General features: G+C 39.6%; 1 protein-coding gene across 1 annotated transcript in view; it reads left to right on the forward strand.

Annotated features, from left to right (window-relative positions):
• Positions 1 to 264: 264 nt before the first annotated feature.
• Positions 265 to 13,296, forward strand: part of LOC309708480 (complement C3-like) — a gene marked incomplete at its 5' end in the record, with an annotated part of 36,151 nt that continues 23,119 nt past the window's right edge. The window contains 9 exons of the mRNA XM_082536572.1: positions 265 to 389; positions 1,199 to 1,397; positions 2,693 to 2,855; positions 5,015 to 5,109; positions 5,600 to 5,688; positions 10,835 to 10,917; positions 11,714 to 11,801; positions 11,920 to 12,022; positions 12,231 to 12,351. Of these exons, the coding sequence (XP_082392698.1) occupies positions 265 to 389; positions 1,199 to 1,397; positions 2,693 to 2,855; positions 5,015 to 5,109; positions 5,600 to 5,688; positions 10,835 to 10,917; positions 11,714 to 11,801; positions 11,920 to 12,022; positions 12,231 to 12,351 (1,066 nt within the window). The remainder of the gene's footprint in view (positions 390 to 1,198; positions 1,398 to 2,692; positions 2,856 to 5,014; positions 5,110 to 5,599; positions 5,689 to 10,834; positions 10,918 to 11,713; positions 11,802 to 11,919; positions 12,023 to 12,230; positions 12,352 to 13,296) is intronic.

Raw genomic sequence — 13,296 nt, forward strand, 5'->3', positions numbered from 1 at the left:
AAAAATACTGTTCACAAATTTCTGGAGATACAGCAGCTTATCAAACAGTGTTAGCTTTGGAAAAAAAGATGGTGGTTGCTGTTTAAGTCTGATAGTGTGTGTCCTGATTTTTTAAAATCAAACCATAGAGAACTCTGCTCTAGTATGCAAATGTCCATACTTTTAACATTTTCAATGATTTTTTACCTGATCTAGTAGATTAATTGGGCAAAACTGCACTGGGTCAAAGTCAAAGTGCAGAAGGAGGGCATTACGTGGATAAAAATGCTCCAGAGTTGTATGGTAAGGGCAGATATGAGATCAGGCAAGGGGACATACAGGACTTGGCTTTGGCTATTAGCCTCACTGGCCTTTTTGTCCTTAATTTTTCTGACTGATGGATCACCCATGTAAGTACAGCTCAAGATCCAAACTCTAAGTTTACAAGAGTTTGTGATTTGAAAATGTTTGTCTGTAAAATAACAGCATGAATTTATTGTTTTTTTTATATTACTGGTGCTATTAAATATTTTCTGTAATGTTTATATGTACAACACAATATCAAATGTAGGCTCTGCACCCCTCAGACATGTCAGAGTGTTATATCATACACTAAATCTTTGATGAGAAAATTAAATTTAAATTTGGTAGTGATGAAATAATGTATTATTTAATTCATTTTAATATGCTGCTTCAGTTCCAGTCTATTTTTAAAGCTCAAATAAAAGCTGTCTTTGTCTGGGAACTCTGTCCCTACTCTTACTGATTTACTGGTTTTCCAATTGAACCTATACGAGTAAAGATTTTCAATAATTGCATTTCATCTGTTACTTCCATAATGATTAGTCTTTTAGCAGTTTCTGTTGTATAAATTAACATTCTGTTGCAAGTAACTAGACTTTTTTATTACTTTTTAGATGTTTTTTATTTTTCCCGTCCCAACCATAATAAACAATAACAACAGTGATGAAATATTATATTGACTTAGTACTTAGTACCTTAGTCAAGATAATCAATGGATCACTTATTATGTGTAAAGTCCAGTTCGAAGCAGAAGAGAGTCAAACATATTGTTTAAACCAGAACTTCCCATCAGCTTTTGGGAAAAAACAAATAAAAGTAAATCTTTGTATTTGTCAGTGGTAAACAAAAGTGTGTTTGCCTGTTCTTAGAAGCAATGTTTAATTTTTTTCCTCTCTGTCTCACCACTGCTCCATAGGAAGGTGATGTCTGCCCCCAACTTGTTGGGGGTAGGAACAGCACAAAACATCTTTGTGGAGTGTCAAGACTGCACTGATGAAAGCGATTTAATGGTTGAAATTAGTGTAATGAGCTATCCGACCAAATCCAAAACGCTGATATCAACATCTGTGAACCTCAACAGTGCAAATAAATTTCAGGCCTTTGGACAAATTAAGGTAATGCAGAAATATGGAAATCTATGTTACTGTTAACTGGTTTCGTTGGTAGGTAAGTCTTGTTTGGATTTGTCAGCCCTCAGTTTTTGCATAATAATAAGCAAAGTGATACAGAACAAGAGTTTAAGTTAAAGGTTAGCATATGTACACCATTAAGTTAGACACCTTATGTTTTTTAAATGTTTCTTGTGTTATAAGATTTGTTCTAAATTTGTTTTGAATTAATCAAACTGACTTTTTCATATTAGTCTACATTCAATAATCATTGATAAAACAAAAAAATTTGTTTTTAGAAATGTTAAAAATTGTATTAAAAAAACAAAGCCAGTGGTGAAGAAAAGATTAAAGCAAGTTTATATAACCATTAGCAAATCTTCCATTGTCCAGGAGCAGTTGGCTCTATAATTGAAAGTAACATGTATAAAACTACACATACTTTTTATAGTGTTTTAGCCAGACAGATTAGAAAGGAAAGTTGGTCAGGGAGGTAAACATGGACCCAGTGATCACACAAAGAGGTTTAGAAATTCCTCTGCAAAAATGGGAGAATGTGCCCAATGGAAAACCCTTTCAGTTTTCAGGAAGCAACTTTTAGAGAAGAAAATCCAAGTTTTCCAGATACATTTTCAGGTCACAGCACACACGAACAAAGATGTAATGACTCAAAAACAGAACTATTTGAGCAAAACATCAAGAGCTATGATCCATTTACACCAGGCAATGATTATCATGTGGCCAATACAGTCCAGACAGTGAAGCATGATGGTATTTGCAATTTGTTTTGGTGGAGATCTGAAATAGTAAGGGAAGGATAAACACTGCCAAATGCAGATACTTGAAGAAAACCTTATTAAAAGTACATGCCAACTGAAATTGGTCTGATGATAACCATACAGCCAAAAAAAATACTGACTGTTAATGAGTGGTCCAGCTAAAGCCTCCATTTAAAGCACATACAATCTGTGAAGGAGCCTGAAGACAGCACTTTACAGACAAATCTTCTTATCCAGGCTTCAAAAGACTTAAAGACTTAAGAGCCTGAATACTTTTAAAAATGACATATCAGATTGTTACAAATTAGGAAAGAGAATAAATAGAAAAACACTTTTTAATATTTTTGTAATTTTTAATATTTTTGTAAATGTAATTTTTCATTGAAAAATTACATTTGCAAAACTGTAAAGTGTGCAAAAAGTAGAAGTGTCCGAATAGTTTCTGAAGTGGCACTGCACTACCACCTTAACTTAATTATGTCATGTACCCTGCATTGTACTGTTTCTTCACACTGGTCCAAGATCCCCAATCAAGGCTTCAGTAGGGATCCACAAAGGAAGCAGTATGTTTACCTGCAAGCTCAGTTCCCTGATGTGAAACTGGAGAAAATTGTCCTAGTGTCCTTCCACTCTGGATACATCTTCATCCAGACGGACAAGACTCTCTACACACCCAACAGCAAAGGTAAGTTCAATACACAATGATAAAATGCTTCTGTATTTTTAGACATTCTGAATTTTTAAGAGGAATTTCATTATAGAAAGAAAGTTGTTTAGTCTTAGCTCTTTATGTTGGATTGTCTTGTTATTGTTTTGTTCAAACAGTAATTTATGATAAAAGAAAGAGGTCATTGTTCAGCTTCTCCTTTATACCTTAAAAAAGGAAAATCTTAAATCCTGCTCTGCATGCTTGTATCCTGGATACAGAAACAAGAAAAGTATATAAAGAGGTCTAAGTAGAGCTCAATAGATAAATGAAGGTCTGTTGAAAATAGCGGAAGTCTACAGATACCGATGGTTTTAATGTAACTGTGCTGAAAAACACTGTGGCATGTTGGGAAATGTGGCATATTACAATGCTACATAACATGGCCCAACATGCACTGACACATATGAGGCACACAACACCACAAATCTCTATCCTAATGAGGACATAAACAAAGTCTTTCTTTCATTCTTAAGTATTAACACAAAACCTACAGCAAAGTTTAAAATCAGACCAAAGAGCATCATACAATCATTCTAGTGTAGGAAAAAAACCTCATATCATGTCTCTGAAGCTTTGTTTTTCATTTTGAGTTTAAGGAAATTGTGTTTTAAAATATATGTATATGTTATGTTGATATAGCTGTTGTTCCTGCCAATGCTGCGCTGTTGCTTTGACTTATAGTTCTAGTGGTGAAAAAAAGACGTTCCGCTGGAAGTGAAGTTAAATGCAGGGTTACTGATACCCTTGGAAGCACAGCATTACTCTGTTTAAATGCGGAATGAAAGAGCTCACCTTTATGTTTTACTTAGAGTTACAACTAAACCTGAAAATCTGGCGCCTCCCTGTGGCTCACATGGCAAACTACAACGTGTACAATCAACCCCCTTTGTAGTGTTGGGGATTTCTAAAAGCATTTTTTTTTTTACTTTATTGCAATATTAAATTACTTGCTCTACTTGTTACTAGTGCTGTGTAATACTGCAGAGTCTGATAAAATAAATACAGGGCCTGTATTGCCAATACTGATAACCAATACTTTTAATATAAAGGCAATTTATGTATAGGGAAGGGCAGTGTGTCATTTTGCATGAGATGAATCATCGTCAGTTTACAAATTCTTAACACATTTTAATGACCACTAAATCACTGTGATTTTTAACACACACACACACACACACACACACACACACACACACAGAGATTATGTTAGAGTTTGTATTGTTGATTGTCATTTATGCTTACAAATATTTAACCATGGATGCTTAGAGGTGTATAATTAATTGTGTAGTGATAAGTTGGGTGATCTTTAACAGGCTACAGAGGCTTGGTGTGTATTCCACACTAGAATGCACACCTACATCCTGGGAGCATGGGAAAGTTCGTACCTTGTTTAATTGTTTTATGGTAGGATTAACGTAGTTACGTCTGTTCTAGTCTAAGTGCTTTTTGTGTATAAATGAACCGCTGGACTTCCTCACGGTGTTATCTAGGATGAGGGGGGGTCTACCCTCTTCCTGACCAAGGATGTTTGCTTGTGTGCTTTTATGACCATTTGATCAGCAGTACACACACACACACACACACACACACACACACACACACACACACACACACACTTCAACTTGTCATGTTTTTTTGGAGACCTCTATTGTAACTGCGCTTGTCTCTAAAGGACTTTTTAGGTCAACTTCAGGTGCTGAAATGTTCTATAGGCTATAAATAAAAGACATTGAAGAGTCAGAACACACATATTTGAGGCATATTTTTTCATTTTCAAAAAATATTTAATCTAACAAGATTCAGTGAGCTACATATAGAACTTAGAAGATAGAAACAAAGTGTTGATCCTATCATGCTAGTATCAATCCAATGCCAATACCAGTGATATTCAATTGATATTTAAAATGATCTGCCCACCTTTAATTTTTACTTCACTTTACAATACTACATAACATGGTTATAGATGCATTGTCACATAGGCACACACTGACACAAAGCTCTATCCTGATGAGGACGTAAACATACAATTCTTTGTTACTTTGTAACACGTTACATACACTACTGTTACAAGCAGCTGAAAAAGCCAAACAGTCACAGAGCTAAATGTAGAATAACATGAATAACCTTTCTCTCAGTTCATTACAGGTTATTTGCACTGACCCCTAACATGGAACCAGTGGAGCGGGACAATTCCACCATAAGTGATACCTCTGTTGCCATTCAGTTTGTGGTATTGCTTTTGTTTTATTCTTTTATTTCATAATGAATGTGATATTGTAGAACTTTCTTTTTAGATGAAGGCAAGTTGTCATTGTTTTATAGAGGATAAACCACTACCATCAGTCTGCACCAAGCAATAAACTAACTAGCAGACAGACTAGAATTTGACTATATGGATTAATTTGGGATGGGTATTAAAATGTGTTATTTGATTGAATTTTGAGGTCATTTGGTTGAAGAATTCATTGTCATATTACATGTTCTGTTGCTTTTCATATTTAGGTAGTATGAAGGCAGTATGACTGAGATTGATGGCTTGAGCTTATGGAGTCTTAATAGACTCTTAATATAACTTAATATGCCATGAAAACATTAAGTGTATAGAATAAATAATACAACAACAGTATGACAGAAGAGATGAAGGAGCTAGATTTTTTTTTTTTGTAAATCAAAGTATAAAACTTTTTTTTTTTTGGTTTTTATTTTGTTTTCTTTTTTAGAACCCTGAAGGCATCATTTTCCCACTCGATACAGTTTCTGTGAAATCAGGAATCCACTCTGGACATTTTCAACTTAATGAAATTGTCAGGTATATATTTTTTAATTCCATGCTTTGTTGTTTTGTTTTTGTTTTTTTTGGAGGGGTGGGGGTGGGGGGTGGGGGGGGTTGGGTTTCTTGTATGTTACTTTTACATATATGGAATAACTGAGACACAGTGATAAGTAGAGTTTTAACATGCTTATATTTAGTACTTATTAGAATGCTAATATTTGCAAGTTGCACATGTTAAGCACCTGTACCATCGTCTCTGTGTTTATTACAACGGAATTTATTATTGAGAATGTGCGCGGTTTTGCAGGCAGCTGATCCATTTACATTTCCTAGATACTTGATGTGAGAAAGGGGTATTCTGCATCAAAGAAGTGGACAGAGCAGTTAGAAAGTAGTTTCACATTATATGTGAATGATTTTATAAAGAATTAACTAAACATCACAGAGTAATTTTATTGGCAGTATGCCATGCATTTAATGCCCCTTAAAACATTTTTGTCTTGCGTTTTCATCACAAAAAGGTGTTCGTGTCTGGCAGTAAGATGTGCCCTATTTTGCTGAAAAAGGTGTGCATAGGATTTTATCCAAGCTTGTTGTGATGTCACTAAAGCAGACATTAAAGTAGACATTAAAAGATAAACAAAGGAAACTTTCAGCAAATACAGTAAATGTGGAATCTGCTTAACACACAAAACCTGGCAAACACACTTACAATTATTCATAAACATCAGCATTTCAACATATGGGTCAAAGGAGCTTGCAAAGAAAAGCGTCTGGACTTCTTTAAGTTGCTTGAAGACGTTTCACCTCTCATCCGAGAAGCTTCTTCAGTTCTAAGGTCAAATGGTGGAGAGTCCCAGATATAAACCTAGTGGGAGTAACCCCCCACAGAGGGACAAAAGGACCCCCTGATGATCCTCTAATCGCCTGAGCCAAGGTGTGAAACTGGGCGTGGGTCCCAATCAGCCAGAGTTTCGGGTGTGTTCATTGTGAAACCTGGCCCCACCTTATCATGCGAATTCCTGAGGTCAGATGGCCCAGGATGTGAGTGGGCGTTAAGGCGTCTGGGAAGGGATCTCAAAACTGGATTATAGATGGCAGAGAGTTGGTGTCGTAAACCCCCACCTCTGTTCAAAGATGGTCACTCACAGTGGACATAGATGGCTTCTTTCACTCCTCTTTCAAACCATCTGTCCTCTCTGTCCAAAATGTGAACATTGGCATCCTCGAAAGAGTGTCCTTTATCGTTAAGATGCAGGTGGACTGCTGAGTCTTGTCCTGTGGAGGTGGCTCTTCTGTGTTGTGCCATGCGCTTGTGAAGTGGCTGTTTGGTCTCTCCAATGTAGAGGTCTGAGCATTCCTCGCTGCACTGTACAGCATACACCACATTGTTAAGTTTGTGTTTTGGCGTTTTGTCTTTCGGGTGAACCAGTTTCTGTCTGAGCGTGTTGCTGGGTCTGAAATACACTGGGATGTCATGCTTGGAGAAAACTCTCCTGAGTTTCTCTGATACACCGGCTACATAGGGGATGACAATGTTGTTGCGTCTGTCCTTCTTATCCTCCCTCGCTGGTGTCTGGTCTTCTTTTCTGTGCCTCTTTGCTGACTTTAAGAACGCCCATTTAGGATAGCCGCACGTTTTGAGTGCTTCCTTTACATGTGTGTGTTACTTCTTTTTTCCTTCAGGCTTAGAGGGAACATGTTCTGCCCGGTGGTGTAGGGTCCTAATTACTCCAAGTTTGTGTTCCAAAGGGTGATGGGAGTCAAAGAGGAGGTACTGGTCCGTGTGTGTGGGCTTCCGGTAAACTTCGATGTTGAGTTTGCCGTTCTCTTCAATGTGCACGGCGCAGTCCAGGAAAGGCAAACAGTTGTCCTTTGTGTCTTCCCTGGTGAACTTGATGTTTTTATCCACAGCGTTAATGTGCGCAGTGAAGGATTCCACTTCTTGTGTCTTGATTTTGACCCAGGTGTCGTCCACATATCTGTACCAGTGGCTGGGTACTCTTCCTTTGAAAGAGCCAAGAGCCTTCCTTTCCACTTCCTCCATGTAAAGGTTGGCTACAATAGGTGACACGGGGGAGCCCATGGCACAGCCATGTTTTTGTCTGTAGAAGCCTTCGTTGTACTTGAAATATGTAGTGGTGAGGCAGAGGTCTAACAGTGTGCAGATCTGATCGGGTGTGAAGTTGGTCCTGTCCTCCAAGGAGCTGTCTTCTTGTAGTCGTTTTCTGACAGTCTCCACGGCCTCCGTGGTGGGTATGCAAGTGAAAAGAGAAACTACATCAAAGGACACCATGGTTTCATCTGGATCCAGGGTAAGTTTCTGGACCTTGTCGGTGAAGTTCTTGATGTGGTGTGGGGTGTTCCCCACGAGAGGAGCAAGGATGGTAGCAAGGTGTTTAGCAATGTTTCTTTTTGTAGCTGCTTGTGGGGTCTCGCTTTAGGGCTTCGTAGGTATTGTTGTCACTGAGGAGAGTAGTGATCTTTGTATGGTAATCTGTAGTGTTTAGGACCACGGTGCATCTTCCCTTATCAGCTGGTAAAACAGTGATGTTGTGGTCTTTGCTCAGGGAAGCGACGGCCTTCTTTTCCTGTATTGTGAGGTTGGATGGAGGGACTTTGGCACTGGAGAGCGTGGCTGAGACTTTCATCCTGATTTGCTCTGCTTCTGTCTGTGATAATTTATTAATCCGTATGGCAGATTCTGTGGCTGTGATGAGGTCCACTATGGGCAACTGTTGTGGAGAAATGGCAAAATTGAGTCCTTTGGCTAATACTCTCTTTTCAGGTTCTGTGAGAATCCTGTCTGAAAAGTTCTTAACCCATTTCTCCTGACTGGCATCAGGTGTGTTTTCTTCTCTGGGTTGTGTAGGTTCAGGATGAGGAGTGTGTGTTTTTGAAAGCAAGGTGTGAAATTTCCTGCGTTGTCTTTCTTTTCCTTTAGAGTGTTGGGCCCGCTGAGCCCAACACTAAGCCCACAAAAAAGTTATAGCTTGCCTTCAAGACTTTGAAAAGGACAAAATTATTGACCGCCTTACATATCACCGCCTTTACCCAGGGGATGCCATACCCTGCATCTATGGACTTCCTAAGATCCACAAGGAAGCTGTCCCACTCAGACCCATAGTCAGTAGCATAAACTCAGCCACTTACAACATTGCTAAACACCTTGCTACCATCCTTGCGCCTCTCGGGGGGAACACCCCACACCACATCAAGAACTCCTCCGACTTCACCGACAAGGTCCAGAAACTTACCCTGGATCCAGATGAAACCATGGTGTCCTTTGATGTAGTCTCTCTTTTCACTTGCATACCCACCACGGAGGCCGTGGAGACTGTCAGAAAACGACTACAAGAAGACAGCTCCTTGGAGGACAGGACCAACTTCACACCCGATCAGATCTGCACACTGTTAGACCTCTGCCTCACCACTACATATTTCAAGTACAACGAAGGCTTTTACAGACAAAAACATGGCTGTGCCATGGGCTCCCCCGTGTCACCTATTGTAGCCAACCTTTACATGGAGGAAGTGGAAAGGAAGGCTCTTGGCTCTTTCAAAGGAAGAGTACCCAGCCACTGGTACAGATATGTGGACGACACCTGGGTCAAAATCAAGACACAAGAAGTGGAATCCTTCACTGCGCACATTAACGCTGTGGATAAAAACATCAAGTTCACCAGGGAAGACACAAAGGACAACTGTTTGCCTTTCCTGGACTGCGCCGTGCACATTGAAGAGAACGGCAAACTCAACATCGAAGTTTACCGGAAGCCCACACACACGGACCAGTACCTCCTCTTTGACTCCCATCACCCTTTGGAACACAAACTTGGAGTAATTAGGACCCTACACCACCGGGCAGAACATGTTCCCTCTAAGCCTGAAGGAAAAAAGAAGTAACACACACATGTAAAGGAAGCACTCAAAACGTGCGGCTATCCTAAATGGGCGTTCTTAAAGTCAGCAAAGAGGCACAGAAAAGAAGACCAGACACCAGCGAGGGAGGATAAGAAGGACAGACGCAACAACATTGTTATCCCCTATGTAGCCGGTGTATCAGAGAAACTCAGGAGAGTTTTCTCCAAGCATGACATCCCAGTGTATTTCAGACCCAGCAACACGCTCAGACAGAAACTGGTTCACCCGAAAGACAAAACGCCAAAACACAAACTTAACAATGTGGTGTATGCTGTACAGTGCAGCGAGGAATGCTCAGACCTCTACATTGAATGCTCAGACCTCTACATTGAATGCTCAGACCTCTACATTGGAGAGACCAAACAGCCACTCCACAAGCGCATGGCACAACACAGAAGAGCCACCTCCACAGGACAAGACTCAGCAGTCCATCTGCATCTTAAGGATAAAGGACACTCTTTCGAGGATGCCAATGTTCACATTTTGGACAGAGAGGACAGATGGTTCGAAAGAGGAGTGAAAGAAGCCATCTATGTCCACTGTGAGCGACCATCTTTGAACAGAGGCGGGGGTTTACGACACCAACTCTCTGCCATCTATAATCCAGTTTTGGGATCCCTTCCCAGATGCCTTAACGCCCACTCACATCCTGGGCCATCTGACCTCAGGAATTCGCATGATAAGGTGGGGCCAGGTTTCACAATGAACACACCCGAAACTCTGGCTGATTGGGACCCACGCCCAGTTTCACACCTTGGCTCAGGCGATTAGAGGATCATCAGGGGGTCCTTTTGTCCCTCTGTGGGGGGGATACTCCCACTAGGTTTATATCTGGGACTCTCCACCATTTGACCTTAGAACTGAAGAAGCTTCTCGGATGAGAGGTGAAACGTCTTCAAGCAACTTAAAGAAGTCCAGACGCTTTTCTTTGCAAGCTCCTTTGACTACGATGACTGAGAACCTTCACAGACATTTCAACATATGCATGTTAGCATTTATGTTACTCATCTAAAAGCATCACCATGTCTCAGTTAAAAACAAAAATATGCCAAACTACACACACATCATTCTGGATATTTAAGCACTATGAGTGTATTAAATTGGGGATTCAGCTCTGCACATTTAAATTGGATGAGTCTTTAGGGAATTGAGAAAACCAAAACAGCAACAGAATTAGCCACTGAAACATGCCATTGTCCTGAAAGACATCCTTCACATGTCAGTCTGACTCTATGTACATGTGTTTGTCTTTTGAAAGCACTGGACTGTGGAAAGTGATGGCGAGTTTCCAGAGTAAACCACAGTTGAGCTATTCTGCAGAATTTGAGGTCAAGGACTATGGTGAGCTATCTCATGGGCATTTTCATCATAGACTGCATTTAAAAGATGGATGTAGGTATCGTGCCACCGCCTTGTGAAGCTCTGTTTCTGAAGTCTCTAAGCATTTTTGGCTGTCACCATATTAGTAGCACACTCCTGCTTATTAACTAATATGGAGCATCATTTGCAATGTAACGATTACGTTGTCATGAAATCGCTGTGTGCCAAGCAGGATTTGGGACCCAAAAAGGCAGGAAAGAAATTCAAAATTACCTTTAATGCTTTACTTTAAACGGAATGAAAAAGTCCAACACAGTAGCAGTAGTGGGAGCAAAGAAACTAAAAATGTGGAAACAGAGCTGGAAGACATGAGGAAGGACACAACAAAGGACAATGGGAGATGAGGATGGGAGAGGAAACCAGTGGGAACACAAGTGAGGTTAACTAAAATTAGAGAACATCAACTTGACACAACTAAACAGTGGAACAAAAAATACAGAAATACAGAGACTAGGCTGAAGGACCAAAACACATAAATGAAACTAGGACAGAATGGATCAGAAAAGGGAATTAACTCACCTAACAAACAAAAAAAATTAGAAGCACAAGAAAATAATACCATACCCACCGAAACATAAACAAACAAAACAGATTTTTTTTTCTTACTTGCTACAAAGAATGCAGGTTTAAGGCTTCTCCCCATTTTCTGGACTCACTTTTCAGGCCCAGGGGTTAAATCCACTTTAGATATAACCTGTACAACAATACTTTTACCCTCTTTACTTTATCTTCACCATACAGTAAAATGTCATTTCAGTGCTGCCCAATTTCGAGGTCAAGCTGACGCGTGAAAATCCTTTCTTCTATGTGGACAGTGATGAGCTCACCATCAACATCAAAGCTACGTATGTAAAATGTTTTTTAGATTTTAGATTGTTTTTTTATGTTTTTTTTATGTTTTTATTTTAATCATACCCATTTGTTGGCCTCGTGAGCTTATTAATTACTTTCTTGTGGCTTTAGCTATCTGTTTGGTGAAGAGGTGGATGGGTCAGCTTTTGGGGTATTTGGAGTTTTGCATCAGGACCAAAAGACAAATTTTCAGGCCTCGCTTCAGAAAGTGTCGGTACATGCTCACACATTTGTTCATCACTTTTGTGTGCCATCACTTCATCTTTATTATTGTGTCTTTCTGTCGCACACATTTTTCTTTTACGCACATGTATTAAAACACATGCAAAGAATGGAACAAATGTTTTCTGTTTGGGTCTAAGCTGCAATATTTTCATCCAGATGAAATAAAGCACTAACATTATGTGTGTTATGTGTTGTAGATTGAGAATGGTGTAGGAACAGTCACGCTGAAGAAAGAGCACATCAAACAGACCTTTGAAAACATCTCCAGCCTGGTGGGGAGCTCCATATTTGCAGCTGTCAATGTGCTGACAGACAGCGGTAAGAAATGGTAAAAGAGAGCATGTGAGTGTAATTAAAAATATCAAAGGTGAATGTTAATTATAGTAGTACACCTATAGCTAACACAAGCATTAATGGGTGTGTAAATAGCTGTGTTACTGAAATACTCTCAATAAGATGAAATACACCCACCAGCCACCTTGTTGGGTACAACTGTTTGACTGCTTGTTAATGTCAATCCCCAATCAGCCAACAACATGCCAGTTACTCAATATTGGTCTATAGACATGATCAAGATGACCTTCTGAAATTCAAACCAAGCATCAGAATGAGAGAGATGGATGTTTTGATTGACAAACTGGTCTGAGGATTGCATAAACTGCTGATATTTTCACACATAACCAAAAAATAGGAAATATCCCGTGAGCAGTCATTCTCTGTGCAAAAAGCTACACAGTAAACTATATAACTATGTAACTGTGTTTGGAGTTCTGGTGTTCTCTGGCAATTATCTCAGAATAATGTATGTGAGCCATCTCAAGGTCTTTTTGAAGGGCTCTGGCAGTGTTTCTCTCTGCACAGAGGAGCAGATATCAGCCCGGCTGTTCAGTTAATGCCCTTCCTAGTCCTGTCCAGCTCTCGTTGTGTCTTCTTTTCCACCTCATTTCTTGATATATCCTCTGTAATATTAAGACTATGTTGGGAGACACCGCAAACCTTACCTAACTTCCTGTGCAACCTGAATACATTTCAGTAACAGTCTAATGCCAGTAGTGACAAGCACACTAGCAAAAAGCAACCGTCTGTGTCTGTGTCTATATGTCTATAGTCCGATATTGTCTTTTGGGCAGTGTCTTCTTGTTGCCTTTTCAGTGTTCCTGTTGTTGCTTTCATTTGGATCAAAAAAGATAAGATTCATATACAATGATTTATGCTTTCTAACTTGATAGACTTATATGCCTGAAGTTTAACTGGCCTTGTCTT

The sequence above is a fragment of the Aulonocara stuartgranti genome (assembly GCF_965226115.1).
Source record: "Aulonocara stuartgranti genome assembly, chromosome: 6".
NCBI lineage: Eukaryota > Metazoa > Chordata > Actinopteri > Cichliformes > Cichlidae > Aulonocara > Aulonocara stuartgranti.